General features: G+C 39.3%; 1 protein-coding gene across 4 annotated transcripts in view; it reads right to left on the bottom strand.

Moving 5' to 3' along the window:
- Window positions 1-24,569, bottom strand: part of LOC119480236 (amyloid beta (A4) precursor protein-binding, family B, member 1 interacting protein) — a 48,651-nt gene that overhangs the window by 4,765 nt on the left and 19,317 nt on the right. For 3 of the 4 annotated variants that reach the window (XM_037756302.1, XM_037756300.1, XM_037756303.1), the window contains 8 exons: window positions 14,554-14,613; window positions 13,135-13,222; window positions 10,601-10,896; window positions 9,167-9,244; window positions 6,267-6,426; window positions 1,840-1,961; window positions 349-423; window positions 84-227 (listed from right to left, as the gene is read on the bottom strand). In XM_037756302.1, the coding sequence (XP_037612230.1) occupies window positions 84-227; window positions 349-423; window positions 1,840-1,961; window positions 6,267-6,426; window positions 9,167-9,244; window positions 10,601-10,896; window positions 13,135-13,222; window positions 14,554-14,613 (1,023 nt within the window). Of the gene's footprint in view, window positions 1-83; window positions 228-348; window positions 424-1,839; window positions 1,962-6,266; window positions 6,427-9,166; window positions 9,245-10,600; window positions 10,897-13,134; window positions 13,223-14,553; window positions 14,614-20,701; window positions 20,919-24,569 lie in introns of those variants that run through there. The other variant, XM_037756304.1, reaches the window with a different exon arrangement.

Below are 24,569 nucleotides of genomic sequence, written 5' to 3'. Positions count from 1 at the left end.
GAATGTATCCTGGATTAGAGTATTAGCTGTTGGATGGGTGTTTATGGGTGTCTGGATGTCCATGTCCCCTTCTGACCCCTGACCTTGGTTTTCCCTTTGGGAACGTAATAAATTCCCGAGGCCCTCAGCTGGAAGAGCCGCGGTTTCCACGACTTCTTGCCGTCTTCTTTGAGGTGAATCACCCCCTCCAGATCAGGCACGATGATGGACGTCCCGCAGAAGTTCTCCTGCAGAGGTGAAGAGGGGATGAAAGGGGGTCACTGCGAGGAGCTCCCACGGGGACAACTGTCACTTAAAAGCAAATGTTTCAATTATGGTTTGTGTGCGTGTTTACGTGAGTTTATTTACCTGTATCAATATCTCCTTGTCTTTGTCTTTTATTTCTTTGAGAGCTTTCTTATCCTTCTTCCATAGATAAAAGTTCTGCAGGAATAAAACAAAGTGTCATCAATGAATCTGACTTTTCCTCTAGCGCCACCAGCACTTTCACTTTTGTGTTTTCAAGTGAAATGTCTCAACAACTGTGAGATTTATTGCCATGAAAGTTTGTACATTTTGGACATAATTTGTCCAATACTTTGGTTTATGGCCAAATACTTGCAAAACTAATGACCATCAGCCTCAGCTGTACTTTGTGTTTAGTGCTAAGTAGCAATGTTAGCATGCTAACACGGCAAACTAAGATGGTGAACATGTTAATTACCTATGGAGGACGGAACCTGCCAAAATAAAAAATAAATGAATAAATAAATAAATTACTCAATAAATAAATATGTCATTAAATGTAGCGAAAATAATATAAAAAATAAATGTAGCCATTCATTAATTTATAAAAATGTGACATAAATTGATATTTCTGATTTAATTTGCTTCTTTTGTATAAATTCCCTTATTCCTTTAATCTTCTGTTTCATTTTCCCTTTTATTTATTTATGTATTTATTTTTCAATTTATTTATTTGTCTTTGCCTTTATTTTTTATTTATTTATTTTTTTATTTATTTTTTTATTCATTTATTTTTGCATTTTTATTTTTTTATTTATTTTTTATTCTTTTATTTAATTCAACCTCAAATTTTTTTTTCTGTTTGGTCAAGGATATTTTTAAACCTTTCTGTAATTGTTTTTTTTTAGATAAAATAAAAATAAAAATTTAATTTAAACATATAAAATATCAGAACAAAACAGCATCCTGAGTAGAAAAAATTAACAGCTTTCAAAAACCCTTGAACCCTTCTCTTTGTCCCTGTGTGACTAGGCTAGTTTGATTTCTTATCATAGTCTGGGCATGTTTTCATTGTGGTGAGAGAAACCCAAAGGGGAATTCTATTTTGGTAGCTCTTGTGAAAAGCTGAAACTGTATACTGATAAGGGCGTTCTGTATAAATCAGATCAGCCTTTTGTTGGGGGGGGTTTGGAGGACATGATGGAGTATTTAAAAATGAGAATATCTCACCAGTTTTCCAACCCGACTATTTGTCTCTGCCAACAGACCGAATCCATTAAATACTCTGACATTATAAAGGGTCCCATTATATCAACAAACATGCCAAGATCTCACTGTCTGTTGCCCGAAGTCGTTTTGTCTGATATATTACAGTGAAGACATAAATGTGAGAGGTCATCCCGCATGGAGGAAAGACATCTCATAATTCAGACAACAATTCAACAGTGAAAATAGCCAGATGGAGCTGAGCTGAAACAATGTGGGGATAGATTTCCACAAACCAAGGCCAAGAACATATGAACCAGCCAGTGTTGGACTACTGAGCTATCACACGCACATCATATGTTCAGAGAGGTAAAGTATATAAAAGGTGCATACAGCGAGGGGACCAACCTGTGGGTTTTTGAAAACCTCATATTTTTCCCCTCGCTCCTGAAAGAGGACTTTGTTCTCGCTGTCCCTCGTCCAGGCTGAGAGAGGCTCCACCAGGTTCTCGTGGTCTTCAAATGCCCGTTCTGTCAAAAGAAAAGCAAACTTACATGTCAGCAAACTAGTAGTAGATTATCTAATTAAAGCAAATATGTGTGTATGTTTTACGTGACTATAGCATCTTTCAAATTACTCTGATGGCATAAGTTTTGATTTGTCCACTTTTTAAGGTACGATTAAAGGGTGCTAAAGTCAGAACTTTTAAAATTCTACACATAGTGGCTTTAAAGGTGCAGTGTGTAGGATGTGTTGGCATCTAGCAGTGAGGCTGCAGACTGCAACCAACTGAGAACCCCTCCACTTTCTTTTCCTTGTCCAAGACTGTGGTAACGTCAAAGAAGTATAGAGGCAAAGAGACAAAACTCCGGTGTTTTTTTGACAACCGCTGCTGCCATTTTGGACTGAAAACATTTATTATATCTATAATAAATATCTATTTATAATCTATATCTATCTGGATTGTTATATCCTTTCATAATACAGCTGGTACTGGCTAACAGGAAGTGGAAGTAAAGTTCAATGTGTGCTGCGCCCATGGGCCGAATTAGATCAACTGTATTGGCTTTTTAGTCTAAAAATAATCAATTTGTTTTATTAATATATTTATTCATTTTCCAAATTATAAATTATAGTATTCTTCAATCTGAAAATGAAAAATATTTTTTATAAATAATCTACAGAAACTGCTACGGCTATCCTAGGGGTAGCTAAAGCACCGTGAAGACCCTCCATGGCGCCCCCCATGGTCCTTAAAACTCCTGCGTTCAAACTTATTTGAGTGAAAGTACAGAGTTGAAAGCATCAAACTGTCTGCTGCATCTTAATATATAAGCTGATCCATGTGGTGCTGCTGTATCAAACTACTATATACAGTTCAGGGTGGATGTGATGCATCATTTACTTTAATAAATATCCTTGCTTACTTCCCACCTCTGCGGTAAACACAGCCATAAAAAAATATTTCCTCAGCACATTCAAACACTAATGCCAATACTCTGGAGACACTTTTAATCTCTCACACTGAGTAAACCACAATCTGCAGCATGTTTCACCATGTCCTCTCTGTTTCAGCTTTGTACCATATAACATATCAAAACAAATGCTCTACCATATGTACAGTAGTTCGCTCTGTCATGAAATCTCTAAATCAGCTGAGCTCGGTTCAGAGTCAGGTTCACAGCTGTACAATCGTCTATTTCAAATGGGATGAATTAAGGAGGGGCTCAATAAAACACAAGCCTCCCCTTTTCGCTGGAAGGACTTTAAATGGCACTAAACCTCGAAAACACATTAAGGGCACTTTCCTCCTCCTCCTCTGCCCACCCACACACTCAGGGCCATAGATCTCCAGAATGCACTGGGCATTTGACTGTAGTTTAGCCGTGGTCCCCAATTACAGGTTAGCAGCCGAGGCAGAGGTAGGCATTAAATAAATTGCTGCCAGGGCTCCAGCCTATAGTTTGACTATTACAATCATTAAATGCACAGTGTGACTTTGCAGCTAGAGCGAGGTATTCAGAGTTTAAAAATCCCTTTGAACTGCATTAACCACATGGTGCATTTAGACAGTGTGCATGGTGAGCACATGGGTGAATTTAACAGTGTTTGAAGATGCTGTTGAGCTCTGTGGGTGTTTATTGGGCATGACTTGACTTGGCTTTTTGTTGATAAAGATTAAAGGTCTGCAACCGCTGTAAGAACGCCACACGCTACAGGGGGTTTACAGGCATTTAAAAATGAACTCAAATGTCAAAGTTGTCACAGCTAGTCAGAGATGACACAGGAACCTGTGCACCCCCGTGCCCATGAGTCAAATGACCTAAACCTACATGTCATGCTTTAAATAAATCAATGTGTCAGAAAGCTAATTTAAACGCGGGTTAAAAATAAACCATGTTGACCGAACAGAAACACCCATTTCCTCATTTGTTCCGGGCTGGCAGCATATCTCATGTTTTTGCAAAGAGGATCGTCTACAGTATTTATTGTACTTGTTGTAAGGTTAATAGTAGGGCTGTCAATCAGTTAAAATATTGAATCGTATAACTGTCCAGGATTAATCGCGATTAATTGCGAATTAGTCAAATTTTGTATCTGTTCAAAATGTACCTTAAAGGGAGATTTGTCAAGTATTTAATACTCTTATCAACATGGGAGTGGACAAATATGCTGCTTTATGCAAATGTATGTATATATTTATTATTGGAAATCAATTAACAACACAAAACAATGACAAATATTGTCCAGAAACCCTCACAGGTACTGCATTTAGCATTAAATATATGCTCAAATCATAACATGGCAAACTGAAGCCCAACAGGCAACAACAGCTGTCAGTGTGCTGACTTGACTATGACTTGCCCCAAACAGCATGTGATTGTCGTTAAGTGGGCACGTCTGTAAAGGGGAGACTCGTGGGTACCCATAAAACCCATTTTCATTCACATATCTGAAGGTCAGAGGTCAAGGGACCCCTTTGAAAATGGCCATGACAGTTTTTCCTCACCCAAAATTTAGCGTATGTTTGGAGCGTTATTTAACTTCCTTCCCGACAAGCTAGTAAGACATGGTGGGTACCAATGGATTTCTTAGGTTTTTTAGTTTCATATGATACCAGTATTCTTACTCTAGCTTTGAGCCCGCTACAACCTCCAAAAGATCGATTGTGTTGATGTGTGAAATTAGTGGCGTTAAAACGAATTTGCGTTAACACGTTATTATCGCGTTGACTTTGACAGTCCTATTTTAAAGATTTACGTCTTCAGAGGGATGAACAGAACTTGGTTGCTGAGAGCCACAGAGAGGGTTGTAAAGTATTGCAAAATGAACTTCTAATGAAATCTGTTGGAAATACGGGTTTAATAAATCCAGGCGTTTCCTTTAATTTAGTGTTTCACAGCTTAACTGGACGCAGATAAAATTACTGGCATATAATTTTCAAGCAAAATAATATTGACTTACAATTTATTGCTCACAGAGGTTAATGACTTTACCACCAGTTTCTCATTAAAACTGTTTCAGGGCGGCGTAATATGACTCCCCGTTCATGATAAATATTCTTTAAATATTATTTCCGTAACAATGTGATGAAGATGTTAGTCCAGCAGCTTGAAGTAAATATAGCACAGACGGCTCAGACGGAGGATTGAGATCATAAGGCTTCTATTTCCGTATGACAGAGAGGATGACTGACAGTGTCCGATACAGCAAATTAAACCCACCTGTCTACATTCTATACGTGTGTGTGTGTGTGTGTCAGAGAGAGAGAGAGAGAGAGTATAGGAAAGAGAGGGGGAGGGATAGAGAGATGGATGGATCAATGTTTCACTGTGAGCTCGCTGCAGTATGGCTGCCATCGTGCCAATAAAAACACACTTCATCATCTGGACCTGAATGAAATGTCCCTCCCTGCACTGTGTGTGTGTGTGTGTGTGTGTGTGTGTTTAGTTGGCAGTTCATATAAAAACACAGTGAAGGCTTATGTTGTTAAAGTCTATCTTTATTATCACTAAGTTTTTCTGGTTCGGTTGATATATTTGCTGCTCAGCTCGCTCTTATTGCCGTAGTGTTTCTGCACCAGAAATCACTCGTCATAAAAGCAGCATCACCCGTGGTATTTATTCATTGTTTTTTATTAATAAAATCTTTGTAGTTTCTTATTCTAGCGATGCATTTCTTTGATTTATTCCAAACTGCCGCTGGAAATGTGCACCAAAGGGTTTTTAATTTTCCCCCTGAAAATACTTAACCTGTCACAAGGTGGTTAAAACACATAAAATGACCACAGATTGAACCACTATGGTGCTATATCAACTAGTGACAACACATTAAAAGCAATGGGGATTGTTGATGGATTAATAATTGGTCATAAACGCTCCTCAGCCTGCGAGTGTGGGCTTCATTTCCCTTTAGTCCCACCCATATTACAAACTTCTCTCTTACAAGTGCAAATCATACACCTTTTAAAGTTTTAGATTGTCATTTTTGTGATGATTTTAAAATGATTTTATTAAATTATCTTGCACTGTGCCTCTAGTTTTTATGTTCCAAGCCATTGAACAGCAACTGAAAATGTTAATTAGAATGATTATGGCCTTTATCTAACTTATTTTAAATGATTTATTTCACTGTCTTGTGTTGAAATGTATTGGTTTATCGTTGTGTGAATTTTGTGCATTAATCTCAAATTGCTGTACTGTTTATATTTATCTTATTATGAGCTTCTAACTATGTGAAACATGCCACACAGATGAAGTTTGATTTAATGATCGATACAAATGCAGTTATGTGTAGCATCAACCACATTGTGCATTATATTAGATGTAACTCACCAAGTTGCAGTTCTGGGTTGGTCTCACACAGACTCCAGTCCACGTTGCAGTCGCAGTGAGTTTTCTCAAACATGTTGTCCAGAACTTCTCTGACGCTCTGCCTCTCGTCCACCATCAGAGTCTTGGAGCTGCCGTTGTTCATCATCACCTTCACCACCAACTGTCAGAGACATGTGTTAGCATCATTAGCACATGTGGGTATAGCATGCTAACCTGCTAAGTCATTTCAGTAGACATACTGTAATCAATCACATTGTTAATTGAAATAACTACATTAATGTATTAATACATTCAATTTAAATGAATTCATTGGTTATGTACAACTTCTATCAATAAGTTTATGTGGTTGTTATATAATTAACATTGTGATTGACTACAGTATGTCTACTTAAATGACTTAGCAGGTTAGCATCATAAGCACATGTGGGTATAGCATGCTAACCTGCTAAGTCATTTCTGGTTATTTCAGTAGACATACTGTCATCAATCACATTGTTAATTATATAACAACCACATTAACTTATTAATACATTCCTTTTAAATTCATTTATTGGTTAAATGCAACTTTTATCAACCAAATGTTTGTTACATGTGCTGCCATCCATGTTACCTGCTGGCCATAATTCAAACTATCAAACAGGAAGTGGCAGCTTCCAATGGCCTTTATAGTAGAGGGGAATTGGACTGTACCATTTTGATTATAGTACAGAAGGGTGTTTCATTGTTACAGGAAATAGTCCTTAAGAAAAAAAGACTACAGCTATTCATACACAAAACAGAAAAAAAGGTAATAATAATAATTAAATATAAATATAAATAAAAAAATTATAAAGTAAAAATTATAATAAATTAAATTTCAAAATTTATGAATAAAGATAAACAAATTAAAAGTAATGATAATAATAAATAAATATAAATAAATAAAATAAATTCACACCAGATTCCCAGAACCTACTTATATCCCTGGTGTCCTGTCACCCACACAGGATATGTGTTTAAGGCACATTTACAATAGAGTAAATAAAACAATGTAAAAATAATTAAATATTATGAATATAACTTAAAAAAATATTAAAACAAAATTAATTAAATCAAAGTTGCAACCCTAACTTTTCTTTATTGACTTAAATATATATCCTTATGTTCTTTTGAAATAATATATGTTTATTTTTGTTTATTTTTTATTTTTTTATTTTGTATATTCTTTTTTTTTCACAACCTCAACAAAACCAAGCCAGAACTGCATTTTGGTGTCATTTTAACTACAAATAAAACATACACCATGTGTAGATTACTCCGACTTCCATTTACAATCTTTACGCCCCTGTTTCCAGTCTTTACACAAAGCTAAACTTAACAGTCTCCTGGCTGTAGCTTCATATTTAATGGACAGATATGAGAGTGATATCAATCTTTTCATCTAACTCTCAGCAAGAAAGTTACAATAGGCATGGTTTTAAATTTGAATAGCTATTTACAGACTGTGGGGGGCTAAAACACATCCCTGTGTTTGCATCCCTGTTCCCAAAACGTGAAACTATTTATTGAAGTGTTTTTGGCTCTAACATTTCTGTGTCATCTGCATGCCAGATTGAAGTTAAACTATTCTGTGGACAGCAGCAGGTGTCTCTAAAGTGCAACATCAATTCAGGCCTTGAAGCACATGCAGCTTGTTTATTATCCAGTTTAATTGCAGGCCATGCACAGTAAATGACTGTTTCTGTTTCCTAATGTTAGTTTTACTAGAAGAGTTGGAGCATCAGCACTTCTGTCTCTCCATTCTGTTCAACTTCTTTTCTTCTTTTAGTAATTTCCTCCCTATTGTATTCGTCTCTTTTTTTTTGCAGTCTTAGCACCTCTTTTTCCCCAAGTTGGCGGAGATTAATTTTGCTCTGGAGCGGTGCTTTCCTCACAGGCTCATATGGCTTCACACATCCTCTCATCTGAAACAAATCCAGCTTTGGGAAGCTGAGGAGTTTCACAGACCCAAGGTCAGCCAGTCGCTCGCCTCGTGTCGTAAAAAAAAAAGTGGGTTTCAGAGATGTTATCACAAGAGGATTTAGAGTGTTAGATCACATGTTCCTCGGTCTCGACTTACCCTGGAAAACAATATACCTTAGGCATGTGGTTGAATGTAATGTCACTGGATATCAAATTATTCACCCTCTTACAGTACTTCCTCATGCAAGGCAGGTATCTACAAAATACATGATCCGTGTCGAAGCGTGCACCGGAACCAGTGGGTTTATCTGAAACTCGAGGGCTTCTGCCCACAGACACTCTTTCTGAAACCACTGAGATTGCACCTTGCTCTTCTGCACCTAACAACCCATGGGCAGATGTTCTTGTGAAAGTTGCCACTGGTCTGTGTTTCCTCAGCATCCACACACACACACAAGGCAATTTAGAAAAGCTGTTTTTTGCTGGTTCCCTTTAAATTTTTCTAAGAATTTATTATTACTATCTTAAAAGCGAAACACACCATTAATGCAGCTGCACCAATGTAAATTATAAGCCAAGCCACGAGTCGTATCATCACCTATTATAACAGTGCATGCAATTGGCACAAAACTAGTTTGGTTCTGTGTAAAATTGCACATCCTGATGCGAACCTTTGCATGCAAGACCGCATGTCTGTGCTTTTTTGTTGACTGCTTTGAAGATGAGAAAGTGTCCAAACATCAGCCAAAGAGGGAGAAAGCGTGCCGTTCTGCAGGACGTTGGCTGGATCCATTACGGTGATTGATGGCTCCTCCGAAAGGGAAAATAAAGAGCCGTACTATCTCTGAACATTACGTCTTTTACTGTGACGTCCGTGTAGCTGTAATTCACAAGGTCTTTAAAATTTACTGTTGCCAGTGGATGTTAAGATCAGAGGAGTCCGTGTTCAGTCGTCTTACCTTTTTCACTTTAGCTTCCTTCAGCTTCTCAAGGGCGAGCTTGATTTTGTCTGCTTTCATCTGCGCCTCGATTTCCTCCTGAATAGGACAAACAATAACATGTTATGTTATAGTGCAGAATAGATGTTCATTCGCCATTTTTTATAATCTAGTATAAGAGGGGTATAAACTACCATACCGAAAATCAGCACCAAGAAATCATATTTGATGCCAGTAAACTGCACACGGCACAATCGGGAATAGTTTGACATTTTGGGAAATATGTTCATTTGTGTATTGCTTACAGTTAGATGAGAAGATTGATATCACTGTCATGTATATATGGTAAATATGAAGCTATAGCCAGCAGCCTGTTAGCTTAGCTTAGCATAAAGACTAAACAGGAGAAATCAGCTAGCCTGGCTCTTTCCAAAGGAAACACAATCTGCTTACTAGCACCTCTAATAGCACCTCTAAAGCTCAGTAATTGTTTAAAAAGGCGAATTCATTTCTGTGGATGCAGCACTTAAGTTCTGCTCAGGAGGTGTTTCATTTTAATTTCATAACTTCCCGTGTGTGGAGCGCTCAAGAATTTAATTTGCGACATTAGCTCTAATCTACTAAATCTCAATTAGCAGGGATAGGATACCCTTTACTTTGGCTTATAACACTGGTTTTTACATTAAAATCCTGCCTACGGTGCAGTTTTAATGAACTTGTACACCTCTACTTAACAATGACACATTCTCTGCCTCAGCACAGCTGGTGTTTTTACCTCAGAAGGATGAGGTAACAAGCCCTGCTAAAGCAATAAGCTCCCGTCTGGCTTCGCCCCCCTCCACCACTGCCACATCTATACCTCCCCTTCTCTCCAACCTTTGGTATTGATCCTGTTACTCTTTCCTGCCTCCCTCACGGCTGTTTGATCTGTTCCAGACAGACTCTTCGGCTGTTTCGCCTCACGAGTCTCTCTAACTGTAACAGATGCCTCCCGTCCAGGAACGACTCCGCCATGATCTCACTGTCCAACTGTTATAAGAGCAATACCACTCTTCCCAGTTCCACAAAGACAAAAAGAAATCACTAGAAATTTATATGCTGGGAACGAGTGATGTTTTCGTAGTAATACTGTCTTGTCACGCACTGCTCAGGAAGCACTTTCTCGTGGCAAACCCAGACACGCCACCAATAAAATGGAGATTATGACATTATTGCCTCTCTCTGCTTCATGTGTCATATTACGTTTTAAGAGCCTGACAATGCAAAGAAATGTCATTTTCCTTCTTCACTCTCTGTCGTCCAGCTTTGTGGCATTTTCCTTGAAAGTGTATCAACCACCTCTGACAAGCCTTAGTTTGAACTCTCACTTTATACATTTTGAACCAGTTCCCAACAATAGAGAGGTCAAAAGTTGATTGCACACTCATCTTACATACTGTACACAGGCTGACTCACCTTAGTAGGCTTTGTAGACTGAGGAGGCGGAGGTGGTAGAGGGGAGGTGGAGGAGGAGGCCGGGGTGCTAACATTGCTGCTGGTGCTGCTCGCTGGTGATGATGGGGAAGCGAGGGAGGAGGTGGGGCGGACGCTCAGGCCCGTCGGTGGTGGCGGCAGCAGGTCTGGCAAGGGCGGTGTTGGCACCTTCAGACCTTCCATCTGTGCTGCAAGTTTCTCTTCCGTCGCATTGAGATCAGCCACCAAATCAGCCATGAGCGCATCCAGATCGCAGTCTTCCAGTTCATGGAGGGACTCTGGTGTTAGAAAATAATCGATTTATTCGTTAAGAGCTGACCCTGGTACAGTAATTAGAGACAAGTGTCAGTTAATAGTTCATGACCTCTCTCTTGACTATTGAGCAAACAGGTTTTTTTTTTTGCATTAGTTCCTTTTTTGATATGTACCCTCCCTTAAACATTAAGAACCTTCACTTTTTTTACAAGTTCCTCTCTTTGTTTCATAACTAACTGGTCTGGTACAATGCACCAAATGGTAACATTTATGTTTAATATTGTACATGGCAACCTTACAAATAAAATAATGAAAAATAAAATGAAGGCATTTCTTTCATTTCATTCCTCATTCATCTCCCCTCGTCTTCCTGTTGGAATAAAGGCTGTAAATGGTTCATTAATGACCATTATTAAAGGTGTAGTATGCAGGATTTAGCCGCATCTAGCGGTGAGGTTGCAGATTGCAACCAACTGAAACATCTCCCGTGTGCCAAGCATGTAGGAGAACTACGATGGCCAATGCGAAAATCCGAAAACATGAATGTCCCTTTCTACAGCCAGTAAAGTCTAGAAACATGGCGGTGAAGAGGACCAGCTCCCTATGTAGATATAAACGGCTCATTCTGAGGTAACAAAAACACAACAGTTCTTATTTTCAGGTGATTAAACACTAAAGAAAATGCCAATAGAACTAAAAAACAAAACTGCCAATAGATCTCCCTAAATGCTACACACTGTTCATTTAAAGCTGGAGTAGGCAGATTGGAGAAAATATGATTAATACAAAATTATTTTTATAAAACGGTCAGTATATCCTGACAGTAGTACATGAGACAGGTAATCTGAAAAAAATCATGTTCCTCTGTGTCTTCCGGTGTCCTCCGGTGCTCCTAATTGCATCTGCAAGATTTCACAGACCGGAGGAAAACAACCAATCAGAGCCGCGCTGGAGCCTGCCGTCTCTGAGCAGCTGTCAATCACTCGATAACTCCGATCAAACGGACAAACTAGGCAGCGCTGATCAAATATGAATCAATATTCTGTTACTCTATTGCGTATTTCTCACCTCAAATGTTTTCAGAAACATCTTGCAGTGTACTGTTTAGCTGTAGAATGAGAAAGTTTTGACCCGGCAGCCATGTTGAGATCAAGTTGAGGACAAACAAAGCACCGCCCACCAGCCGGAGTACAGCCAATAGGAACGCTCTCTCTCACTGAAATAACCTGTGATTGGTCAAAGTCTTGCGTCAAGGGGTAGATTTTTTAAAGCCTGAGAACAGAGCCATGAGGAGCAGAAGTCTAGTTTTCTCTCAGAACACTTGCATTACAATATGCTGAAAGGTTATTATGTAATTTTTGCACAATGATGCCAAAAATATACTGCCTAAAGCCACTTTAAGGCACCACTGAGAGCTACTAGCATGGTTGTAGATTTTTCGTCTTGTTACTAGGTCTGCCTCCTCTTAGTCGATTAGGGTGACACGCTCACCAACGGCCTCAAAACTGGCCAACGGCCGACCGTTGGCTTGGGTGTGTCAAGGCCTTTAGTCAATTAGTCATTTTTTAAGCTTTTTTCATGCTGAATGACTTACTGTATTTCCAAGTAACTTATGAGCACATCTCTGGTAAACAATAGATTTAAAGTGCTGCTTTTGTGTGATTCTTTGTGGAAAAAACTCAGTTTTACAGATCTGTCGAATGAAATTGATTAGTCGACAAAGAACTTCTTTGTTTGAGGACAGCCCTACTTTTTAAAAACAATGGTTAATTTTGTGATTTATTGTCGTTCAGTTAAACGTAGAAAGCTTTGTGACACATTTTGTGGTGAAGAGCTGTATAGATAAAGATCATTTGACAAGACTGACGTACTTAATGACGTACAGTTGAACAGGATCGGGGAGACTTTAAGTAGAGTAATGACAACAGATGCTGCAACCTTGCTTTAACATTAACCTGCTTGTTTCACAGCCCATAAAAGCCAAAGGCAAACACTGAGTAATTAGCATGTACAGTGACCTCAATCTTTGTCTGAAATCACCTCTTGAACAGTAGCCAGATAAACTGCAGAGCAGTGCTGTTTTCCTCCCTTTTTACGTCACTGCTCTCAATCTGGATGATTTACTAGATAAGTGATGAAACATGCGACATACATCCTGCCTTTGCACAACCGCCACACTGTAGTAAGTCACTGTCACAAACTGTCAACACCCAGCCCTTTGTTGTATTTCTACACCCATGACATGCAAAATGTTGAGTCACCATTCAGGTCAGTGTAGCCGATGGACAGGTTGACTTCGTCGTCGGTGCTGGGGAGAGGCGCAGGAGGTACTGTTTCCTGTCCGAGACTCTGTGGGGAAGAAAGACCAGGCAGTGTGTTTATAAGAGCATGGATATAATATCTGTACAGCCACAAGACCCCCGGAGGCTCAGCCAGTTAATCCACAACACATTCTAAAACATAAGCGCTCCCTGGACATTATGTAAGAAAGCATAATGTTTACATGTGTAACGTTACATCTGTTTTTAAGTATTACACCTAACAGGGCTTCCATGTGTTATATGAAGCCGCCCTAGCAAAATGAAAGTGATTTAAAATGACTGGCGGGTTAGAAAAACAACATCAAAGTGATCAGCAGGGTTTTTCACTTAGACAAAAAATGTGTAATCTCTGGCGGGCTCATGCCATTTGACCTCCCCTCCAAAAGAAAGTGTAATTTATGGTTGTTAGATGACCACAGAGAGTGTTTCCCCCCGCTGGGTCTGTTGTGCTTGCCAGTCTCGAGTGTCTCGGTGATCGATGGTGGGTTTTAGTGGGTCTGTCGTCTGTCTCTACAGAAGAAAAGTCTATTTAAGGTATATAAGATGAGGGAATTAACCCACGGGCAGTCTGTAGAAAATGCATTGTTGTGTTCAGTATGTGCTGCATTAAAAGTGAGTATAATATCTTTCATATAAAATTGTACTTTATTGCAAAAACAAAGAGCATCTGATGCATTTTACTGTGACAGCCAAAAAGTTAAGTGTCTATACCAGGTGTTTTTGCTTGTAATAAGTTAAAAAAAAAATCTGTTAGTAGAACAAGGGAAATTCGCTTGGTAAGATTTATTGAAATAAGATGAAATATTTAGGCCTTTCAAGATAAAGAGATCTTGAAATTAGCTGTGAAAAACTCATTTTGAGCTATATTTCACTTGTATTAGGAAGTGTTGTGAGTCATAATAAGCCTGTAATGCTCAAAAGTATGTTTTAAAGATATTAAAGATGCATTGTCTAAAAACAAGTCTCTATATCTCACTGAGATGATACTTGTTAGGTGATTGTGTCTTATAGTTTTGTTATATTTGTATTAACAAATTATTACTGTATATATTTATATTTGTTATATATTGTTATGTTTTGGTTATGAGATAGTTTGACTAGTAATAAGACAAATATACTTGGTAAGATTTTGTGTTTTTGCAATAAATAAATGATAGCAATGCTAATAATAATGAAAAAGATCCTAAAAAATCCTCAGCAATATAGCTTTTATACTATATTATATTAAGACTAGTATTAGGTATTTATTTTCAGTCCCAAAAGTAAACCACAATGATGTACAATACTAAAAGATGTGGGATGAAGTGCTATAATAAAACCTGTATGACCATGGTTGTCATGACAACCGTCTTAGCTCACCTGAGTGAGGAGGTCCATCTCCCCCAGCAGGTCACTGAACATGGCATCGATGTCATCCATCTGTTTAAAGCAACAACAATACAGAAATGTCAGACACCAAAAAAATAAATACTCAAAGATCAGACTATAAACTATGTCCCCTGTTGAGGCACCGTGTGTATCAATATATTGATCGGTGCTGCAAGGAAGCAAAGAATTTCCATTGATCGGATGGTTGTCATGTGAATGACAGTCAAGGAATGTGTGGAATGAAGACCTAAATCCAATCTGTGTGTTGAAACAACTGGTAAATACACGTTGCACAGCCAGTGGTGAGACACAGTACTGCTACTTCACTTTGAACTGTGTGTTGCTGTAATAGTGCCCTGAGGCCATGTTATCATCTCCACCCAGACTGAAGGAAGAAAAGTATGTACACATAACTCCCAGGCAGTCATTTCTTGCCCGGACGTGTTGTGTCTTGTAGCAGAGTGTGATTTTATTTCACTTTTGCATTTTCTGCCAGATTTAGAAGTACTTTTTTCTATTGACAGTCCTGTGCCTCTCGATCCTCCAACTCACCACCGCAATCAGTCCTATAATGTCATTAAAGACCCTTATGTGTGGAAATCGTGCACTCACATTACATGAACACAATTTGCAAAGTTGGTTTCAATCATCATGTAAGACAATACCGATTAATTTCAAATACTGTATGCTAAGAAACAAAATCAGAGTGGCCACAATAATTGATCCCTGAAACATGCTGAGTCGTGAAGAATGAGAAACTATCAACAGTAATAAAATATGCATGCTTGTAGACCGTGCTTAGCTATAAATTGCTGCACTTGATTGCTACAGATTTATATAGTTTAACCCCGACAAAAAAGCCCCTGGGACCGACTGTTTTTCATGAAAACAACTCCGGAAGATTCTCTTAAGATCTGTAATTACGTACAGTACGCTGTCTCTCACATGTGTATTATTTGAATCCCCACTTTCTCAGAACAAATGTTATGATGGGCTAGAGTGTGCAGTCAAAACAGAGTCCCTGTTTTCTTACAGTGGAACATGACCAGTAGTGGGACGGAGTCAGTGGGAGTTCATTCGGTCACAGTGGTGCTTTGATGGGGTTTTAACTTCACTAATTCCAGACGTGTAATGTGCTGTATTTGCTACTGTACAGCTCCGATGCATGTTGACCGTCTGGTGACTGAGCCTGTACGGGTACAATATTCTGATTAAGGACATTTCAACAGAAAGTATAGCTGCTCTAACTGTTGAACCAGTCTGGTGAACATTAATGGCCCACTTTCTGCCAGTGGTTCTGTGGCGGTTAATGAATATAACTGGCCTACTTTTTAGTCATGCTAAAGTCATTGTGAGTAGGAAATTACTTTTTTTTTTAATTAACACTTAATGAACAACCACACGTTGGTGTTTCATTTTATTTTGGTGTTTCATTTTGACTCATTACTTAAAATTGCATGCATGGCAATGGCAACTGTTGGATGAATTGCCATTAAATTTTGCATTCATGATCCCCAGAAGACGAATCCTACTGACTTTCGTGATCCCCTGACTTTTCATCTTGTGCCTTAATGAAGTCAACATTTTATCTTATCCAATAAACGATCGATACCTAGTGTGTCTGTATCCAATGCCAAGGGGCACTGACCAAGCGGCGGGACAGTTGACTATCTCAACATCTCCATGATGGATTGGCACAACAATTGTTCAGACATTCATGGTTCCCACATGCATTATTCCTAATGACCGTGATCCATCATCAGGTCAAAATCTTAATTCGTCAAATACTTTATGACCAAATACCTGCAACAATAACGATAAGCCTTAGCTGTACTTTGTTACGTGTTAATTACCAAATGTTAGCATGCTAAACTAAGGTAAACATACCTGCTATACATGTGCTGTTATGATAGCATTGTTATTGTGAGTATGTTAGCATGCTGATGTTAGCATTTAGCTGAAGGCAGCTGTGCCAAAGTACGGCCCCACAGAGCCAAGCATGGCTGTAGACTTTCAAGCCTCGGTTATACTTTCCGCAAGGATGGACGCACGGACATGAGCTGAGGAAGAGTTTGGATCTTTTATACTCCATGCGGGTTTCTCCTTGCGGCAAACCAACATAAAGCTCCTCAAAGTTCTCCATTTTCTCTGCCCATCCACATCCGTAGAATCATTTGGATGTGCGTGGACGGGCGAAAACCTGCCGCACGGAACCGCTGCGAAGGTGTCTGATGGTGTGACGTCACTTTGGCAGTGCGGACAGTTGCGACACGCGGATGCGGCAAGCATAAATCAAGCTTTAGTCTTATTATGTTAAAACTTATCAATATTTCATACAGATAACACATGATGAAGCACGAAGACGGCAGCAGAGGCAACCCCAGTTTTTGTTGTTGTTATAATACTTAATTCATATTCAAATACTTTGTATAAAGTTTGGAACAAAACTTTGATCATTCAAGACATTAGTAGTGATGATTTTGGAATATTCTAGCTATGAGCATGGCTATATTTTTATACCAGGTAAGCTCACCAACTAACTTAGATACCTTAGCGTGGCTTTGCTCATTTTGTAGCACAAAAGCATGATTGGTCTGCAAAACTCAGAGGTGCATAATGACTAAACGTGGTTATGTCTACAGTAGCTGTACAACTTGAGACGCCTATATTTGAATATGTAGTAACTGAGGTTAGGTAAACGTTTAGAGTGGTTACAGTTATGGCAACAATATATTTGCTATGACTTTTCAAACAGACCTCACAGTGGCTTCACACTCAACCCGTTGTTTCTAATAGGTCACTCTATGAGTGTACTGTTAGCCACTAACTGAAAAAGAAAGCTCCACCCACTGATTAATCTCATTGGTTCAACTCCAACCAATGAGATTGTCTCTTCCTCAGAGAAATGTTTGCATAACTAAATGTACAATCTCTCTGCTGTTACGGTACATTAGATATGGAAATATGATCTGTAATAAAGTGTTACACTCTGTTTAGTAAACGTTTAGAGCCAACAAGAAAAAAAAAAGAGAAGAAAGAAAACATTTGCAGAGATCGGGGCAAACCCTCAGTCGCACTGCAGAGGAGACAAGAGTGATTGATTGTGTTCCAGGCAAGAGTTCATACAGCGCTGTGTGACATGATGTTTCCCATTTCAATCTGAAATGGATCAATATTGTTCCAACATCTGACACATGGCGTGTGCATGTATGTATGTATTTTGTGATTCCATAAATGGGTTTGTGCAGATTATACTGTAGATAAAAAATGTGCAAGTAATTGCAAAGTATTTAACATGATGACTAAACTGCTTTAAGTGTCAGACAATAATTTCCACATGACGTACGTGTGGGTCTTTCTAACTGTTTTAGCACTAGGGCCCACTCCTCCACCCCTTTACAAGAGCGGCTGGCCCCCAGGAGGAAGTGGTAAAGGGTGAACTTCCTGCCACTTGCAATGTTGAAATTGCATAGGAAATGTTGACACGAGCAGCCACCTGCGACCTTAATGGTACCGTTCTCTTCACTCACACTATGTCACATTTTAAGGGTATGAAAACATCCTTTGCATGGGCCTACATATGCGATATTCTGCATAATGGCTCAACAAAACAATGTTAATTAATTGCAGTCCCAAATCCGCAAAGCTTGATATAAAACATTCATTATTTAAAAAAATCTAATACAACCACTCAATTATTTTCATTCCCCTCTTCTCCCTGTGGTTTCACATTTTATTTAGTGCTATGACAACCGCAATACAACACAACTCATTGCAACGACCACAGTATGATTTTAGTCCAAGTCAGCTCTTAGCTCAAGAACAACCACACAGAACACGTAAACACTGAGAGCGTCTGATGCCACTTCAATGCAGAATTTTAAAGTCACGCAAAGAAAAAATTTGTGTCAGTCGGGTCATTCAAAGCAGCTGCTTTTAGAGGCCAAATGCATTAAATGGAGCGCTCCCAACTGTCGTTCAGTAAAGAGAAGTCAGAGAGGGGGAGTGTAGCGTTGGTCAGACCTTGAAAACAAACAGACATCTGCTGATGGAGGCAAAAGTTTTAACAGTTTCATGTCTCACTCCCCATATCAACATTAAACTTAAGAAAGTATTACACTTTTTTTTTCATTTGTAGGTGTGACATTGCAAACGAAACACAGAGGAGAATCATTGAAAGGTGTTAACCTTAAACTGGTATCATTATTAACCATGTGATTATCAGTGGAGCCTATTTGTTTTACTTAAAGGAATAGTTTTAAATTTTGAGTTATAAGCTGAGAGTTAAGGCCTTTACACACCGGGGGCATGTCAAATAAACAACACAAAAATGTGAATACTCGCCTGCGAATATTATATCTCTAGGGCTTTTACTGTGAAAAGCAAGAATGGAAGGAGTGGATCTGGTATACGCTTTGTCAAGGTTGAAATGAGTAATAAAGTTCCCAGCAAGAGAGTGAATAAGCTTATTTTCTAACATGTCCAGTTATTCTGTTAACCATGAACAAAAAGAATGACTCAAGATATCAGAGATGACGGTGATCTGTTGTGAAATCATGCAAAAGATTTTTATCAGCAAAATTAGAGAACCGTCATAGTTGGAAGAGAATGTTTGGCATGACTAACGCTATTCGACAGAATCATTACTGACGCATAAAGAGCTCTGACGTGAGCTGAGTTTTCCATTTTAATCGAACAAACTGATGACAAGTGTAGATTGTCCTCTGTAAAGTGAGATGTAGGGAATAATGGGATGATTTCATTTCCTGTCAATAAATGCATTTACTGTAAAAAAAAAAAAGTTTGTTTTTGTGAACTTTCATACGGATGTTGTTGCAGCCCGAAGGAAGACAATCATTAAAGTATGTTGTTGCCTCTACGCACCATTTTCTTTCCAGAAACCGCTCTGAAAATATGTGATTTGTCAGCATTTATAAATAAAATTGGAAATGCTGGAGCATGGAAACTGGCGCCCTTTCAAACCAGCACAATGCATTGTGAAAACACACCACATTTCCAAAGACATAAAAAGTCAAACATAGCATGTAAATTCTACATTCCTCCAGAAAACGATTCCTACATAATCTCAAATATGTTTCCGGCATTTTTTTTTTATAAATCGACACACGTGTAACTCAAGTTTCAGACGAGAAAATGGAAACCAGACAACAACCCTAAGTGGCCGAAACGAAGTACAGCATGTTTACCATATTGTACAGAAACTCCCTCTCTTACTAGGCTCAGATATCTGTGTTTATAGAAGTGGATGTACTCTACTGTAACGTAGGCAAATTAGGGGGTCGGCAGCAGAAACAAAGCGCCGAAGGGCATAAAAACCAAGAATCAGAACTGACATTTAACAATACACAAGATCGTATCTGTTTGCTGAGGGCAGTTTATGTAGAAATCAAACATGGACCTAATTTCCACTAAGGTTATTTTTACATGGAAAAAACTATCCTTCAACCTTTTTTTTGCCACGCATGAGTCATTGGACAGTCTGTCTAAACATATATTGCAGCATTTTCTGTCTTGACAGCAGTCAGAAACAAAATGTTTTTTACTTTTACTCCAGCATTCCAACTCAACAATGATGTACAGCTTATAAGTAACTCGGCTCATTTTTCTGTGATTTAATCTCATCTCAAAAAAGCCAAATGTACAGAATGTTCCTATCATCAGTGACAGCACTATTAGCTTTAAAATAAGGGGCCAACCCTATCGGTTTCATGTGCTTATTGAGTCATACAGCAGTCTGAAATCAGAGCCGGGGTCCACCCAGTTGAAACCAGACAAGAGAACATATGAACTAACACACTTTTCATTATATTAGAAATAGCTTAATGGTTGACTTATCGCTGTACAGCGACCTAATTAAGCCTTATCTCGTGAGTACAATAACATCCTGGGTGACAATAGCCGTTTTGTATAATATATAAGTCTGTACCAAAGAGGCTTTAAATCACAAAATTTGGCAGGATATTATCTGTATTGTTCTTCCAGCTGGAGGAGATTTTATTTGACAGCCTAATCACCTAAAAAACAACAACGATTCACATAAGTCACATACGCTCAGAGGAAAGCAGCTATGGGTGTTCACCGTTAACTGAAGGTACAATCAAGCAGAGATGTAACTCACCTTTGTCAAATGTTTTAATCCTTGTTTCACCAGTTAGTTTCAAGCTTCATGGACACCAGTTCCACCTCAGATTATTATCCTCTAATAAAGCTCAACACCAGAAAAAACAGTCATATACGGGGCAGATTTTGGGTGTGTTGATGTCGATTGAATCTGGCTTTCTTGACTCTTGACTTCTTCCTGCTTAATGCGGAAGTTCAGGTCCGGACCTGTCATTGCATTCCTTCTCAAAGCTCAATACTTTCACAACACTCTTGTCTGGGCAGCGCTGGGCCTATCCCCCTTTATTAACAGCCTCCTTATCTCCACTGTATACTACAACTGTTTCAAGAACTGCTAGAAGCTGTGACTCCCAATCACAGTGCTGATTGACAAGCATTTGAGTAGATGGTGAAGTGTTTGGAAGAAGAAATGAAAGCGAGGTCTCGGCGGGATCGAGAAAACGGCTGATTCAGCAGGAGGAATGTGGCGGTCTTGGTTAATAATTCACCTTGCTGAGACTGATTTACAGCAGGTCTTTAAACAGGAGTGGTAATATGGCACGTCACAGCGGTGAACACCAGACTCCAACAGAGCTCCAGTGTTCTAAATTCGTCTGTCACCTCTAGACAGATCCATACATTTAGAAGTATTCAAATAAAGTTAAACAAACCTCCTCTAGGCGACTCAAGCTTACAGAAGTTGCTTTCACTTACACTCAAGCGTCTTTTTTCTTCGCTTAAAATCAGGAAGGAATATCTTAAGACACTGGTGTGGTGCAACAAGGTCGGTTATCTTCAGGGGGGGAACCAAGGAGAGACAAACTGTCAAGCTATGAATAGCCTCTGGCTCTTATCTGACCAGGCAGACACAGATAGCTCTATTTATTTGCATTTCTCCTTGAGTCAACCTGGGAGGCCAAAAAACAAGATCTTTTTTCAATCCCTCTTCTTCCTCTTCTTACAGAGGCGTCAAAATATTTGGAAAAGGTCAAAAAGTAGCGAGGAATGATGATTGTGATGCAAATTTTGCTTAGAAGAACAATTTCCCTTCATTTCTACCCTCCTTAATGTGTTTAAAAAGGAAAATATGACTTTCTATTTGCATAATTTTGCTATTATTAGCCCCTCTGTGTCCTATTATCCCCCAAAGACCAGCCTCAGCTCCACTGGGAGAGGCAGACCACCCTCTCTATGGCAAAATCCTGTCATCATATACAGTGAAGCCGAGCACCACGGGGGGAAAACCAAATAACCTTGAGCACGTCCAAGAGCCATTCATAACTTGTGATGTATTAAACAAACACTCGTGGTACAGGCATGTGTCCCAACCATCCTCATTTCCTCTCTCAGGGGTTGACAAACAGATGGACACCGTGGGCAGTCTCCCATTAGCGCCGAGCATCTCCTAAAACGCAAGCACGCCGGTGCCTCGGAGAACATTTCTCAAGTAGATACGCTGATTAACGGTTGTGGAGCTCGGCAGCAAAGGAAGGGTGATTTTTTCTGCTTTGTTGTGTCGTCGCAGTCAATCACTGAGGGTGGTCCAACAGGGTAGATACTGATGTTTTTGGTCATGTATGCTCTGCTCATACATCACGCAATGGAGTCAAGACACTGTAGAAGATTGTTATTTTTTGTAGTACAAACTTTGTGCATTTCAAATAGAGTAGGAGTTGCGATTTAAAGGTGCAGTGTGTAGGATTTGGCGGCATCAAGCGGAGAGGTTGCAGAGTGCAGCCAACTGAAACTTCTCCTGTGTGCCAAGCAGGTAGGAGAACTACGGTGGTCAACGCAAAAACGCAAATGTCCTAACCAGGCTGTATACAAAACCGCCTACTACATACTACTGATGAACGCAGTACGCAGTATACAGTGGAATGATGTGGAATGTTATCCCTACAAATATTAAAGTAATGTTAAAAACGGTCGTGTTGTCTCAGCAGGTTATCCTTTTCCTCGTCTCTTCCCTCACCACTGCCTGCTGCTCTGTAGCCGCTCTGTGAGCGTCACTGGCCGGCTCGAGAGCGAGCTACGCCCGCGGACGATTGTTGAGCTTTTCAGCTCCAAAAAGGCAGATAAACGAAGGTTCCCGTTAATTTATAATGGACATTTGTGTTGTGATATTTAAACAAACTATCCATCAACAAGGAAATAAAAGCCTCTTGTCTACAAGACCGGTCTCTAGAGAGGAGGAGAGCTCCAGCCAGCTCATAGCAGTCTGCGAGCGTGACTGCCCGGCTGGCGAGGTAGCGACACCGGCAGGCGCTAGCTAGCTGTCACGGCAGTTTGTGGAGCTTCTAAACTCCAAAAACGATGGAGCAAATGTTCGATTCACCATCTTATATTGTACAACTGTAAACATTCATAATCTACACAGTTGATTTCTCACCTCAACATTTTTCAGAGGTGAATTTAGTGATGAAATAGCTACGAAAAATGTAAAAAAAACAAGCCGTTTTTGGTTGCTGTTGTTGTAACTATAGCCAGTACCGTACCTGCTACATTTTGGCCAAATCAGTCTGTATACTACAAGTATAGTATGTGGTTTCGAATACAGCCCCAGTGTTTGTCCGTTCTGGGCTACTGTAGAAACATGGCGACTGGCTCCGTATGATATAAACGGCTCATTCTAAGGCAACGAAAACACAACCATTCTGATTTTCAGGTGATTATACACTAAAGAAAACATACTTATTATATTCCATATCTGCCAATAGATCCCCCTAAATGTTACACACCAACCTTTAATTCTTTACAGGTTGCAAAACAAAGCCCTCGGCTAGTAATTTTGGTTTTAAAGTATTGCAGAACCCCAGATGGTAAGGTGTGAGGTGTAAGAGAGGCCATACGTTGAAGCTATTAGTCTCCATTATATTAAATCAGAGTGCTCCAACACACCTCTAAAAGACATTATTGGACTTTTCTGCACTGAAAGAAAATGGGGTGATAATGAAAACCAGTGGGCACCTTTCAAAACGATGAAGCATTTGTCATATATAGTACTGCAGAGGACAAACTGTCATACTGATGATGTGAAAAGTGATGCATTAGGAGTGTTGTAGTGCCCTCTGTTTGTACTCTGCTGTACTATACATTCCAGCTCAGTGGGTGGTGGAGAGCAGTTCAGGCTACCAACCTGCATCACTTATTTTCTTTGTGCAGCGCTGATCCACTCTGAATGTTTACACCAGGAAAATAAATAACAGTTAGCTGGATTTTTTTGTATGTATGTAACTAATTTAAGTTTCCAATCAGCCCCTCCTGCTCCGCTTGGCCGGATTTATTTGCCATCAGCATCCAACAAACAATGAAACTGTGGTTTGTTTTTATTAACATGAGTCAAACTTGCCTCACTATGGAGGCCCATTTCTGCCACGTAAAAAAATACTGACAAGATTAAAAAAAGTAATAATAATCAGGCTATTTCATTAGTTGGATTATTTCACTACTATTATTTGTGATGTTATTTATATTTTCGTAGACACTAGGGGTACTAAGCACCAGATCAACTTGTTGAGTGAATGGCAGGATTAAGGATAAAGGCAGCAGGTGTTTCAAGGTCAGGTGACGCACCAGGAAGGGACATGTTTTTTACCAGGGCAAGAGATCTACGGCTTTTTCGTGTGTCATTTAATACCATGTCATTATCTTGAAATGGTTAGGGTTATGTTTAGGCGACAAAACTACGATAATGACAACAGTTAGGTTTAGGAAAATCACCATGGTTGGGCTTAAAATGAGTACGTAAACTAAGTAAAATACATACATAAACAACGTAACGGAAGTATGAAAAACGCACTTTTGGACTAGAACACTGGTCTCTTGGTTGAAAGACCTATGTTTGTTGGACCCATCCACCTCTTTCTCACATTTTATTCTACATCATT

The sequence above is a fragment of the Sebastes umbrosus genome, chromosome 21, assembly GCF_015220745.1.
Source record: "Sebastes umbrosus isolate fSebUmb1 chromosome 21, fSebUmb1.pri, whole genome shotgun sequence".
NCBI lineage: Eukaryota > Metazoa > Chordata > Actinopteri > Perciformes > Sebastidae > Sebastes > Sebastes umbrosus.
This window is presented reverse-complemented; position numbering and strand designations above follow the sequence as displayed.